At 39.3% G+C, this 14,696-nt stretch overlaps 1 protein-coding gene across 1 annotated transcript; it reads left to right on the forward strand.

Moving 5' to 3' along the window:
• Positions 1 to 1,179: 1,179 nt before the first annotated feature.
• Positions 1,180 to 2,914, forward strand: SPZ1 (spermatogenic leucine zipper 1). The gene has a single exon (XM_047731650.1). It carries the CDS (start codon positions 1,479 to 1,481, stop codon positions 2,589 to 2,591), a length of 1,113 nt encoding a protein of 370 aa, XP_047587606.1. The 5' UTR covers positions 1,180 to 1,478; the 3' UTR covers positions 2,592 to 2,914.
• Positions 2,915 to 14,696: the final 11,782 nt, after the last annotated feature.

Genomic DNA, 14,696 nt, shown 5'->3' on the forward strand with positions numbered 1-14,696 from the left:
TGAGCCAGCCAGGAGCCCCCCTTCCCTTGTTTTGAAGGTTAAAGCATTATCTTAAAGGATGGTTTGTATCAAAGGGGAAATAGCAACAAAAGTTGGAACTTAAGACATAGAATGAAAGCATAAGGGCAATTGCCAGTCTCTATGGTATCAACGCATGAATTAGAAAATGTGCTCCTAGTTCAAGGAGAAGAGAAAGAGCAGCACGACTTTCTCCATGGCTCTGAGCCCAGCTGGCTGGAAGACGAGCATGAAGTTCAGGGAAATTTAAGGCAGAGTGAGTCGGTAGCAATGAAAGAAAAAAAGCATACATTTCTTTTCTTTAAGGCAACACCCCCCTCCAACCAAAAACCTACTAGAGTATGAGTTTTCCCTTAAGATTGGAAGCAATCTTGTAGTTAGTGAAGTGCTTGCTAGCAAGATTTTGAAGGCCAAGAAAAAGTCTCACTTAAGGAATGTTTTCTTTGAATTTAATATTCTCAAGGTCCTGACTCCTAAGGCAAAAAAGACATAGCCCACTATAGGATTTAGTTGTTTCAGATGCTTTAGATAAATGATGCTACCTTTGGCAAATTCTTGTGAAAAATAATGATTAAAATTTTATACACCTATAAATGAGTCAGGAGCAAGATTATAAGCCTGTCTTCAAAGATGCCTCTATTGAAGCCAAGAAAAGTCCCACTTTGAAATTGTGTTAAGGAAGCATTCAGATATTCTCTTTTTACTGCACTGAAATATTCTCGAATGGAGTGATTTGACATTATTTCTCTAAACTCACAAAAACATGAAGCTCTTTTTGGGTTCTGTTTTGTAAGGACAACTTTCTTTTATGGCAACATGTCTTCTAGAATGGGAGCAATAAAGTTTCAGCTGCTATGGGAAGTCCAGGGAGGATTTCTCACACCATGCACTTTGGTGGTAGAAAGAACATACTGCCATTAAATTTGGGGTTGTAAGTAGTGGAGATGTAGGGAAGTCATCAAATACAGTTAAAATGAGTTAAATAAAAACCTAGAAAAGTAGGGAGGGAAAGGACTGGCATAAAGATCTTTCTGGGGGGAAGAGTAGAAGTTGGTCAATGTTGGTTTTGATTCATGAGTCACTGGGCAGGGGTTTAAGAGGCTTCCATTGTGACAAAAAGAAACAGAAGCTTGGAGATAGGCTACAAGAGTTCAGTGACAGAATAAAGACCTGGTTGCTAGGGTCAGGAATAAACACCAGAAGCTTGGAGAAGGAGAGATGGAGTCCTAGCTCCTGGTCCCCTTTCTCACCACCCCCAATCCTCTAGGTCATCTGAGATGTCACCTTCTACCTAAACATCATCTCCTTGGTTTCAGACCTTAACTGTGGTCTCTGACTTCTGCTTAGTTCCTCATTCTCTACCCATTTGCACGGAGGACCACCACCTTTTCTTCCTGGAATCTCTGAGGTGTTTCTGCTTGCCACATGCTCTAATCACCAGTCCTGCTAACTCAGCTGAGATGGACGCATCCACCCTCTCCAAAACTTTTAAGCCTACTCCTGATCTCAATCAAGAGTCTTCAAACTCCAGGATTATCTTTGCCTTATTTGAGATTGAATCACCTTCCTTTGTCTCCTGGGGTTCTTTCCCTTCCCTAAACAATAGTGGCCGTCAAGCAGCTCAACAACAGACTACACAGAAATTTGAAAATCTCTTAAAAGAAATTAAAGAGCTAATTAAAAATGTGACAAGTTGTGAAGAGATCACAGAAGCAAAAGATTCATCTGAGGAAACCAGTATTTCTGAGAATGTATCAGAACTGAAAGAACAAATCAGAGAACTTGAGAAGGTAAACAAAGTGTTATTGAACAACCTGCTTGGTAGTTCAGACCTAGAGAAAGAACAGAACACAAAAAACGAGGAGATGACCCTGGGACATCAGAACTGCAGCGACACGGTACCAGTTTTTAGAAGGGATTTGGTAAATTGTCTAGAAGAAAATAGAACCCTTAAGGAAACTCGACTAAGTGAGGAAAAAGCAACATACAGATTCCCTCCTGTTCAAGAGGAAAACATCAAACTTAGGAACAACATGGAGCAGTTACTGCAGGAAGCAGAACACTGGAATATGCAACACACTGAGCTCAGTGAACTGATAAGATCCTATCAGAAATCTCAGAAAGATATACAAGAAACTCTTAGAGATAATGGAGTGCATTTCCAAACTCAACCAAATCACGACATGTCAGCTAAGCATGACCTGGAGGAACAAGTGAAGAAACTGGAACATGACACATATTCATTGCATTTGATTGCAGCTTTGCTGGAAAATGAATGTCAGATCTTGCAGCAGAGAATAGAGTTTCTCAAGGAACTCCATGATCAGCAAGAGGGAACTCTGCAAGAGAAGCCAATTCAGATAAACTCTGAACAGGACAAGAAAAACCAGATGCTATCAGAAGTAGAGCATAAGCCAAAAATGCAAGAAAGAGAGGGTACATTGCCAAAAAAAGATAAATTCTACAGAGGCCTGGATGCTTCTAGTAAGAAAGCACTTAACAACCACCTCAATACTCATATTGCAAGAGGAGCTCTTGTGGAAAAAAAGAGACCAACCAGCAGCCTATCTTAGAAAATACGAAAGGTAGAAGAAAAGGGAAGTCTTCAAAAACTTAATACCTCAACTCCAGGCATACTCAATCATGAAACCTATGACAGAGCTATTGGTTCAACCAAGAGGGAGCTACAGAGCAAGAAGATTAACGCTTAACATTATTCACTATGTCAGTAGTTATGTAAGTTTGGTGTTTCATGACCATTAGTGTCAATATCCACTTCAGAACCTGTCATACAATTTCCTTCTTTTGCTAGTTATTAGAGATCCTATGACGCTGTAACCAAGAGGGAGAAGTTACAGGTCCAATTAATAAAGATCTAAGTAAAAACTAGAATGAACAATGAAAAGTTTTTTTTTTCTTCAATCATTTACTGCATAAGGGGGGTTCTGGGAAGAAAAAGTATGTAACACATTAATTGTGAGCCTTTAAAGCTCATGTTTTAAACACATGTTTCTTTTTCCCTTTTTTTTTTTTTGTAAGATTTTATTTATTTATTTGGGAGAGAGAGCACCAGCGGGGACAGAGGCAGAGGGAGAGGGAGAAGCGGCTTCTCGCTGAGCAGGATCAGGGATCGTTCAGAGGACCCTGGGATCATGACCTAAGTTGAAGCCAGACGCTTGATGACTGAGCCACCCAGATGCCCCTCCTTTTCCTATTATCTACTGAAGTGTGGGAAGTAGTGATGTAAAGAAGTAAAAAAAAAAAGAAAGAAAGAAAGAAAATGCTGATAAATGACCGTGGAACAGGTTTTCTATTCCCCATTCCTTAGCACTACTTTTCATAATACTCCTCCCTTGCTCCTCTAGTGAACAGTGGGCATATCAAGCAGCAGAGGCCCTTGGGGAAGGATACTTCTGCGGGTTTAGAAGAATATAGGTAAATAGATTTTGTTCTGTGTTGGCAAAATTCCTCCCTTTCCTCCAGGTGGGAGCAGTAGAGCTACCCACGGGAAAGAGCAGTGTATCTTCCATTAAGAACTGGACTCCTGATTCCAGAAAAAATACGGCAGATGTATTTCTTCTTATTCCTCCCATTAGGTATGATCAAGACCCTGGACCTTATATATAAAATGAGTATACAAAGACCCTAATAGAGAGAATGAGATAGACTATCCAGAGAACCTGAGACTTAAGGAAGGGCATAGTGTTGAATTCCTTGGGTTTTCTTCCCTCCCCCCTTTTTAAAAATATTTTATTTATTTGACAGAGAGACAGTGAAAAATGGAATACAAGCAGGGGGAATGGAAGAAGAAGAGGGAGAAGCAGGTATCCTGCTGAGCAGGGAGTTGGATGCAGGGCTCGATCCCAGGACCCTGAGATCATGACCCAAGCCAAATGCAGACACCCAACGACTGAGCCATCCAGGCACCCCTCCCCGGGTTTTCTTTTTGTCTCATGTATCCTGGATGGAATGTTGGAGGAGCCCACAACCCAGAAATGCCAATGCACTTAGACCAAAAAAAAAAAAAATTTGTTCCCCTCCCTTGCTCTCCTTTGGCAACGAATGAGGAAAGAGATGGACAGGAAGAGGACAACTCTAGCCAAACTGCATGGGAAATGCCATGCCTCCACCCTCACCCCCACCAGCAAACACTCTTGAGTGCCAAGCCTAGATTTTCACCTTTGCCTGGTGGTAATGAGGCACTCCTCCCCCTGTCTTTTGGAATGGTACAGAAGAAGCAGAGTGGGGGCTCCGAAGTCCCACTCCCACCTGATGGTAACAAGGTGATCCTCCTTGACCCCCTTCTCCAGTGGATTGTAATGACTTGGAAGACTTACAAGCCACCTAGATTTTTATACCCTTCTCCTACTGGCATAGCATCAGAGGAGGCCCGCAAAAACAAAAGAGTTAATAAGATCCAGGGTCTCATAACATAATGCTAAAATATCCAGGATACATAGAAAAATCATATATCATACCAAGAACTTTTCTCTTGAATGAGAAAAGACAACAGATGTCAACAATGGGATGACATAGATGTTAGAATTATCAGATAAGGATTTTAAAGCTGTTGTTATAAAAATATGTCACTGAGCAATTACAAACACATTTGAAACAAATAGTCTCAGCAAATAAATAAAAAATATAAAGAAGAAACAAATAGAAATTGTTGCAAAATAAATCCACTTGGTGTGCTCAAAAGTAGAATGTTGATGTCAGGAAAATTTTCATGAAATTGAGGATAAAACAATAGATATTACCCACTCTGAACAATAGAGAAAACAGGCTGGGGAAAAAAGATTCTCAAGAACCTATAGAACAGTAACAGAAGATCTAACATTGGTGTCATTGGAGATATCCCCCGAAAGGGGTAGAATGTAGCCTGAAAAAGTAGTCAATGAACATAAGACTGAAAATTCTCCAAATTTAGTGAAAGGCATAAAGATACAGTTTCAAGAAATTGAGTGAACTCCAGATATATAAACTCAAATAAGTTTGAGACACTCAAATGAAATTTCTGAAAGCTGGGGCACCTGGGTGGCTCAGTTGGTTAAGTGGCTGCCTTTGGCTCAGATCATGATCTCAGGGCCCTGGGACTGAGCCCCACATTGGGCTCCCTGCTCAGTGGGGAGCCAGCCTGCTTCTGCCTCTCCCTCTGCCTTCCACTCCCCCTGGTTGTACTTTCTCTCTCTGTCAAATAAATAAAATCTTAAAAAAAAAAAAAAAAAAGTCTGAAGCCTAAAGGTAAAGTAAAAGTCTTGAAAGTAGAAAAAACTCACTAGACATAAGGGAACAAATATCCAAATGGCAGCGAATTTCTCATCAGAAACCACGGAGGACAGGGGCACCTGGGGGCTCAGTTGGTTAGTCAGTTAATCATCTGTCTTCAGCTCTGGTCCAGATCCTGGAGTCCAGGGATTGAGCCCCACCCTGGGTTCCCTGCTCAGCAGGCAGTCTGCTCCTCACCCGGCCCCTCATCTTGCTCATGCATTCTCTCTAAAATACGTATTTTTTTTTTAAATCTTAAAAAAAAAAAAAGGAAAGGGAAAAGGAAAAGGAAGAAAGAAACCATAGAGGCCAGAAGGAAATAACCATTTGTCAAGAACTGAAAGAAATGTGAACCTAGAATTATTTACCCAGTGAAAATATCCTTTGGGAATAAAGGTGAAATCAATACATTCGCAGCTAGAGGATAACTGAAAGAATTTACCCCACGGCCACATCTATCTGAAAGCAATTGGGGAAATGTGATTTTTCGCTGGGCAGCCGTGTTGCCCAGGCAGAAGGAAGAATTAGTTTTGGAGCACTGTGAGGTGTTGAGAAAATATTTTTGTGTTTCTGCACAGTTAGGGCTTCCTCAGCAAGTTCCATGGAACCTTGAGATCTTGGACTAAAAGCAAGCTACAGAGATAATTTAGAACTCCATAAATAATTAGAGCTCAAAAGATAAACTTAACTTCGCAGATATGTGTTTTCATTTCGATTTGGTGTGAGGCCTGGGACTCTGGAGATATCTCTAAGTTATAAAGCTGGAAATATGGGCTTCTCTGGCTCCGGAGAGATTTACATTATAAAAGAGAAGAGAGAACAAGGATTCTTTACATCTTGTCTTCAAGGAGCCAAGTATTTTTTTCTCCCTACTTTTAGAAGGGGAGGACAGCTTTATTTCCTACAAAAATGCCTAGACTCATTTTCTCACTTACAGTACAGACCCTGTTGTATATAAGGTTCTCATCACGTCTCTCCAGAGATAGGAACTGAAGCAAGAGGAACCAGCACAATTATTATTATGTAAGTAATAATAATCTGTCTCTGATCCAAAAATCTCATGTGTGTGTTCAGGATGAAATAAAGATGAATATGAAAAACCCACAAAGACAATCACAATCTACACCACATATTCTATTATGAATAAGGCATAAGGCATAAGAATTTTTCATATGTTGGAAGTACTGAATATACAATCTGAAATACTGCTTCCTACTCGAAAATTTATGGTTTTAGATACTAAAAGAATCGTATTTCTTTCCATTTGACTTTCCTTCAAGTGGAAACTACCATGTACACTATTCTGTTTTCCAGCCATCTTGATTAATAAAACATGCAGTTCCTTTTTATACTTTACCAGATATATGGTTCATACAGCCAAGAAAGAAATTATTGCTGAAATAAATTATAGCTTTTTAATTAAGCTTCAAATATAGCAAGTAATCTCTGTTATCCCAGACCATCTAGATTTGGCATTACCTTTAACATTTTGTATGTGTAAATACAATTGTTTCCCTACCATGAAAAGCACATATATATATATATATATATATACACACACACACATATATATATACATATACACACACACACACACACACACACACATATAATTTCACAACATGCAAGTGAGAATTTCTAAAAGCAAGGCATTATTAAAGGTGTTTCATGTGGGTTGCTGTGGGTAATTACCTATTATATTCCTTCAGTCAATGTTAAATGTATTTGGAGACGTATCATGACATTTTATGTGTGGAAAGAACTTTAAGGTATCCCTTGTTGGCAGTGAAAAGCCAAGGTGTGACATCATTGAAAATCTGGAACATGAATCAGTACTGATCTAGTCCAGGTTTATTTAACACTATATTCTTTCATACCTGAGATTTAAATTCCAATGAACATCAAACTACATTTTCAGAACTTTCAGATGTCTACTCCTATCATCAGTATACTGATATTCAACAACAACTTTAAAGATATATTTTATATATCTTATATATAATTCTATATAACATATTTTATGTATCTTATAATTTTATATAATTTTTGATACTTTTTGGATAATCTTTCTTAGGAAAAAGGGAAAATCCTTTGTCATATAAGTTTTTTCCAATAATTTAATGAGCCTAGAGATTCTTGATTTTAAATTATTTGGATCTCTATAAAGTTTTTCCCATCAAGCCATAGGAGTTCCATAGACTTAAAAACAAAACAAAACAAAACACAACTGTTCTTGATAATATTAATATTTTAGCAGTAATAAGCATCTTGTTTGCTCTTTAAAATAGATTTCATGAGGGGCGCCTGGGTGGCTCAGGGGGTTAAAGCCTCTGCCTTCAGCTCAGGTCATGATCTTGGGGTCCTGGGATCAAGTCCCACATGGGGCTCTCTGCTCAGCGGGGAGCCTGCTTCCCTTCTCTGTCTCAGCCTGCCTCTCTACTTGTGATCTCTGTCGAATAAATAAATAAATAAATAAGATTTTTAAAAAATAGATTTCATGAACTAAAATACTTTTTAATTTTAGGTCGGGGCGCCTGGGTGGCTCAGTTGATTAAATGTCCCCGTCTTGATTTCAGCTCAGGTTATGATCCCAGGATCATGGGATCGAGTCCTGAGTCAGGCTCCCCACTCAGTGCAGAGTCTGCTTGAGATATTCCTTCTCCCTCTCCCTCTGCCCCTCACCCCTACCTGCTCTCTCGCTCTCTCTCTCTTTCTCTCTCTCAAATAAATAAATCTTAAGAAATTTAGGTCAAAGTAAGGGTTTCCATTTAGGTCAAAGTAAAGGTTTATTTAGTACCTTTTTAATTAAACAAAAATTATGAGGGTCCCCTGGGTGGTGCAGTCGGTTAAGCCTCCAACTTGTGGTTTCAGCTCAGATTGTAATCCTGGAATAATGAAATCATGAGATCAAGTCCCACCTTGGGCTCCATGCTCAGTGTTCTTATTGCCCCTCTGCCCCTTCCTGCTCTTGTTCTCTATTGTGCCCTATCTCTCTCTCTAAAATAAATAAATCTTTAAAAAATTTGATGAAAGATGACAAGTATACAGTAAAATACATAAAACTTATATGTGCAATTTAACAAATAATTAAAAACCCATTTAACCACCACTTGGGTCATGTCAAACCAATTTACAGCCACCCATCACTGTAAGAGTGTTTCTATTGCCCTGCATTCTCACTAAAATCTGCTACTGTCAGATTGTGTGTGTGTGTGTGTGTGTGTGTGTGTGTGTGTGTGTGTCTTCTATTATGCCTATCTGGTTCAGTCCATATAGCATGCAACTCTTGATCTCAGGGTCATGAGTTCAAGCCCGACGTTGGGTATAGAGCCTACTTTAAGAATATATTTTTAAGTTTTTTATTATTTTTGGGGACACATTCTTGGGGGGTGGTCAGACTGTTTAATTTGGTGATTGTGTAATAATATCTCATGGTAGCTTTAATTTGTATTTCCTTAATTATATACTTTTTAAAAAAAAGAAATTTATTTGAGAGAGAGAGACAGAGAGCACAAGAGTGGGGAGGAGAGGGATAAGCAGGCTCCCCGCTGAGCAGGGAGCCAGATGCAGGACTCCATCCCAGGATCCTGAGATCAGGACCTGAGCTGAAGGCGGAGACTCAACCCACTGAACCACCCAGGTGCTCCTCTATCTATCTATTTAAAGTAGGCTCCACACCCAATGTGGGGCTTAAACTCAGGACCTGGAGATCAAGATTTGGATGCTCTACCAATGGAGCCACCCAGGCACCCGCCTAGCCTTCCATCTATAGGCAAATACAATAGCCTCTAATCTTAAAACAAAACGAACTGTAGCTCCTTTATCCCATCTCCCTCTTCAGCTTGAGTCTAGAGAAAGCAATTTACATTCAGCATCTCTAATTCCTCAGGCTTTAATTTTTTTTTATCAAACTAATATGCACAAAGGCTTAAAAATTATTGCATCAATTGAATGCTTACTATGTGCCTAGTGCTATTTTTAGCCCTTCCCATGTATTATCCTAGTTAATCCTGACACCAGTCTGTAAGGCAGATAAGTTTATCTCCATTTTAGAGATAAAGAAACCAATGTACAAATGAGTTTATGAAGAAAAGCACTAGTTTTCCTCACACCTCATTTTTTTTTTCTCATCAGTTCTGCAGTTTGCAGGCCCCTAGTTAAAACTGTTTTCGTGATTTGTTCTTCTTTTGGTTGCCTCCATTTTTGTAAATATGTTTACATTGCTACTTATTGAGTGAACAAATTTAGATATTTTCCTTCGACTTCCCAATGTAAAAGATGAAGATTTAACTCAATTATGTATATTCCCCTTGAAGAGATTTACATCGCTCTTCTCAGTTCCTTCTCTGATCAACTACTATAGCTCTAAGCATCACACTTAACTCTCTTTTGTTCCGTTAGTTATAAACAACAGTTCTTGACTTTGTTAGATGAAAACATCAGTTCACCCCACGTTACACAGACTCCTCATCTACTACTTCACAGTGTCATCTCTCTTCCTTGCACTGGAATTCTTGCTGGTGTGTCTTTCCTATTCTTGAATCCATTTATATTTTGCAATCATTTTCTCATTTGATCGCTCTGTGGTGTTTGACACCTATTCACTCAGCATACTTTTTCCATAGCATTTTGTTCTCAGTTCTCATCTCTTCTTAGATGATCTCATTAGTACATAATCCAGACACCCCACCATACTTTGCCCCCCAAAACTGCCTAAAGAATAGACAGATTGGGGTTGCCTGGGTGGTTCAGTGGGTTAAGCCACTGCCTTCAGCTCAGGTCATGATCTCAGGGTCTTGGGATCGAGCCCCGCATCGGGTTCTCTGCTCAGCATGGAATCTGCTTCCCCCTCTCTCTCTGTCTGCCTCCCTGCCTACTTGTGATCTGTGTCTGTCAAATAAATAAAATCTTAAAAAAAAAAAAAAGAATAGACAGACTGGGACTGAAAATTAGGGTTGGATATGAATCCCGTATCTCACAGGCTATCTATTCTGTGTGACTTGGTGAGGGAGCAAATGTGTACCTCCGGAAAAGTGAGTCAAAGAAAAAAGGAGTTGAAGATAAGACCCAAGTCTTCAACTTCAGCACTGTGTTCCATTCACCACAATAGGAGGTGAAACAGGTGATGTGGTTTGGGAGGAAATTTAATAAAATCAATTTTGGGGTATGTAATTTCTATGTCTTTATTGTTTTCCACAATGTACAAACTACTGAGAGCATATATTTGAAAACAAAATAGTTCCATAAATGTGGGGTGCCTGGTTGACTCAGTTGGTAGATCATGTGGCTCTTGATCTCAGCATTGTGAGGTCAAACTCTATGTTGGGCATGGAGCTTATTTCAAAAAAATAATAATTCCCTAAATGAAAGGAAATCTATTGGTTCAAAATGTCCACCCTTTTAACAAAAATATGTAGTCGTATAGCTAACAAATTTTTATTAAGCACCTATTTTATATCAGACCTTGGTGAGGGTAGATAGTAAAAAAAACAGAGAAATGTATCATATGGGAGACAGTTCTTTATGGATTTTTGAAGACTTATGGCAACTTTTACTGATTTGTCTTTTCAAGGATATTTGTATAACAAACAGCCTTAGAAGACTAAGATAGTGTCTTCCCTCAAGGCCAGAGAGCAATGTATTTGCTGTCTATGGTAATAAAGATAATGTTTCCCTCTGTGGGAAAGGTTGGGTGGGTTTTTTAAATATTGGGATTTCCTGGGGACTCCCTGGGTGGCTCAGTCGGTTAAACTTCTGACTCTTGCTTTTTGGCTCAGGTCATTATCTCAGGGTCATGAGACTGAGTCCCGCATTGGGCTCTGCGCTCAGTGTGGAGTCTGTTTGAAATCCTCTCACTCCCTCTCCAATTGCCCCTCCCTCTGCTCATGCTAAACTCTCTCTCAACTAAATAAATTAAATCTTAAAAAAAAAAAAGATTGGAATTTCCTAAATTCAGAGCTCCTCAGTAGGGATACAAACCCATTACATGCGCAGCATCCTTTAGGGCTCTTCTCTCTGTCACTCCCATGGGATCTTGAGGGGCAAGGAAACAAATGCAAGCCTGAAGCTCATGCTGCCTCTGCTATGAATATTAAGGCCTTTTTTGTTGTTGTTTCCTGACCTAGGAGTTTCATGTCTTTGGTCAGCACCTCTAAAACTATCAGGTTAACTAGCTTTCTTAGAAGTAGGGCAAAATCTCAAACAATTTATAGTTCTTGACAATGGCCAGCAGATAGTTGGATACATGATCCTGAGTTCAGAAGAAAAATCTGGGCTAAAGATGACTTTGGGTGTCATCAGCACATAAGTGGTAATTAAACCATGGTAGTGGATACGACCATCTAAGCTTGTGTTATCTGGAAAGAGGACTTCTTTCAGAGCTTTGAGAAACTCCAGTATTTAATAATCTCCTAAAAGAGGGGAAGTTCAAAGGGGACTTGAAGAAGACTTCAGGTCAGTGTGGTACCAGAGAGCCAAAGGGGAAGAGGGCTTGAAGGAGAAGTGAATGGATAAGCAGGTCAATGCTCAGACCATATAAGAACTGGAAATGTCTATTGAACTTAGCAATTTGGAAGTCACTGTGACTTAGCAAGAACAGTAAGGAAACTTTAGTGGACTAATTGGGTAGTGTCTATTGGAGATGGTTGAAGTGAGGAAATGGAGGCAGTGAGGGAGGGCCCTCAAGGATGGCTCTTTTCTACAGAAGCGGAAGAGAAAGAAAGAGGGTCAAGGAAGAGCTTCGGCTTTCAGTTTTATCAACAAAGACTATGCAAATAACACTATCAAAACTCTTCATGGGTGACTGAAAATATTTTCCCTGCTTTCAAAAACATGTTGATTTAAAGAAAGCCCTTTGGTTTGGGGATGAATAGCTACAGAGTCTGCTCGGCTTGTGTGTTCCAAATCAAAAGAGTAATTCCTATTCCATGAGATCTACTGATGCCTTTAGTGTCAAGTTAGAAACAATAAGAAAAACTCAGAAATAAGCTTAATGGAGATATAGGCGATCAACAAAACAGATTAAAAACCTAAGAATGAAAGTCCCATTTGGGAAAAATTGGATGAAAAAAATTATTGTTATCAAGATAACTGAAGCCCAGAGGGCCTGCTTTGGAGCTCTTAACCTTAGTAGGACACCTATAAAGAGATGCTCACAGATAAGGAGAAAATGCTGTGGAGGGAATGAAGTCCCAAATGAGCCAAATCCCTCTGTGAACTGAGCACCCATTGCAATCACCATGTAAGGAGCTTTATCTAAGGAGAAGTCTGGACACAAAGTTTCTTTTTTTCCATTTAATGCATAATTTTCTTTAACCTGTCTGTTGTAAATTTTTGTTTAATTTATATAATTAGGGTCTGAAAAGCCAGGTGTTTCTATTCATATTTATTCATTCAATGAAGGTATGGTAAAATCAATATAAAGTTAAATGATACAAAATGGAGGGAAAAAATACATCTTGCATCCTTTAGAATCTATTCTTGACCCAAAAGAATAAATCAAAGATTTACTGACTACTCCACCCCAGGAATGGAAAATAATACTAAAGTTTGTTGGAAACACTCTTAGAGAGGTTAGGATTCCTACTCGATTCCAATCTTCTTTACTGAGAGATTAAAAATCATAATGTGTACTAAACAGTCAGATACAAAAAGTCACAGACCCTTCTTTACCTAGATCACATTTAATCTGCTTTGCATCGTTGTGTGTGGGGGGGTGGTAGTCAACCTCAGTAATTTGAGGGCTCCTTCTCTTCCTCCATGGGATTTCACAAGAATTCTGGATTCCTACATCTCAGAAAGCAGGGTTAGGGCTGGAACTTTGCCTTCGGCAGTTGCATTTTTGCTATTGCTTTGAAGACTTCACAGCCTGGTCCCAGCTACTGTCTTTGGGCTCTGAGGTTCCAAGGCATCTTCATGCATGGGTTTTGGCTGATTCTCCCCCTACTGACTTCAGATCATGCCCACGTTCTCTGGTTCTCTGCTACCGGATGGTCTCTGTAGTTTCCTGTTGCCTTCTCAGGCCTCAAAGAAGCTTAAAAACTCTCAAAGCTTTGAGAAACATGATTCATCTCCGCAATGGTGAATATGAGTAAACAATATGCTAACTCTAGTTGATTTTTTTCTTTTCTTTTGTTTTTAGGGAGCCCTACATCAAGTGTGGGACTTGAATTCATGACCCTAAAACCAAGAGTCACATGCTCTACCAACTGAGCCAGCCAGGTGCCCCATCCAGTTGATTTTTGAAAATAACCTATCCAGTATAATTTGTATAACTCAAGATCTAGTCATTTGTTTCATCATTCTCTCTCACAAAGTATATTTTCAAGAAAAAAAAAAAAAAAAACTGAAGGGCACCTGGCTGGTTCTATCAGAAGAGCATGTGATTCTTTTTTTTTTTTTTTTAATTTTTTTTTTTTTCAGCATAACAGTATTCATTATTTTTGCACCACACCCAGTGCTCCATGCAATCCGTGCCCTCTACAATACCCACCACCTGGTGACCCCAACCTCCCACCCAGAGCATGTGATTCTTGATCTCAGGATGGTGCTTTCCTTGGGTGTAGAGATTAGTGGGGGGAAGGGGAAGGAAAAGGACAGGGAGGAATAACTGATTTGAATTTTGCTTCTCTTCCTGGTTCCATTAGTGATGACTGGCAGGAAAATTAGTTCACCAACATTTGGCTGTGCTCTTTATATATTTGTTCTAGGTCTGGTAGAATCTGTGCCCTTTTGAGCCCTACTGTAAGTTTCTTGGAACTTGGCTTTCAAGCATTCAGTTCAGATACTCCATAAAATAGTACACATTTGCTTGATAATGTATGTTTTTGTGTATGTATTTAGTATATATATTGAGTATGTATATTTCTGTATGGAAGGGTATATATATAGAGAGATAGATTTGAAGATATGTGTGTATTGCATCCGTCCCTAAATGTGAAAACAAACTTACATTTTTTAAGTTTGCTTGTTTGTTTGTTTAAGAATTCTCCACACCAAACATGGTGTTCAAACTCACAACCCTGAGATCAAGAGTCATAGTTACTCCAACTGAGTCAGCCAGGTGTCCCACAAACTTATGTTTTTTATAAAATTTTAATATTGAACATTTTGTGTTGATGAATTGAAACAAATAGAAACCTGACAAATTTTTTAAAAATTAACATATAATGTATTATTAGTTCCAGGGGTACAGGTCTCTGAATTGCTAGGTTTACACACTTCACAGCATTCACCATAGCACATACCCTCTCCAATGTCCATAACCCCACCACCCTCTCCTGCCCCTCTCCCCCAAAAACCCTCAGTTTGTTTTGTGAGATTAAGAGTCTCTTACAGTTTGTCTCCCTCCCGATCCCATCTTGTTTCATTTATTCTTTTCCTACCCCCCCAAACCCCCCACGTTGCATCTC

The sequence above is a fragment of the Lutra lutra genome, chromosome 5 (genome assembly GCF_902655055.1).
Source record: "Lutra lutra chromosome 5, mLutLut1.2, whole genome shotgun sequence".
Lineage (NCBI taxonomy): Eukaryota > Metazoa > Chordata > Mammalia > Carnivora > Mustelidae > Lutra > Lutra lutra.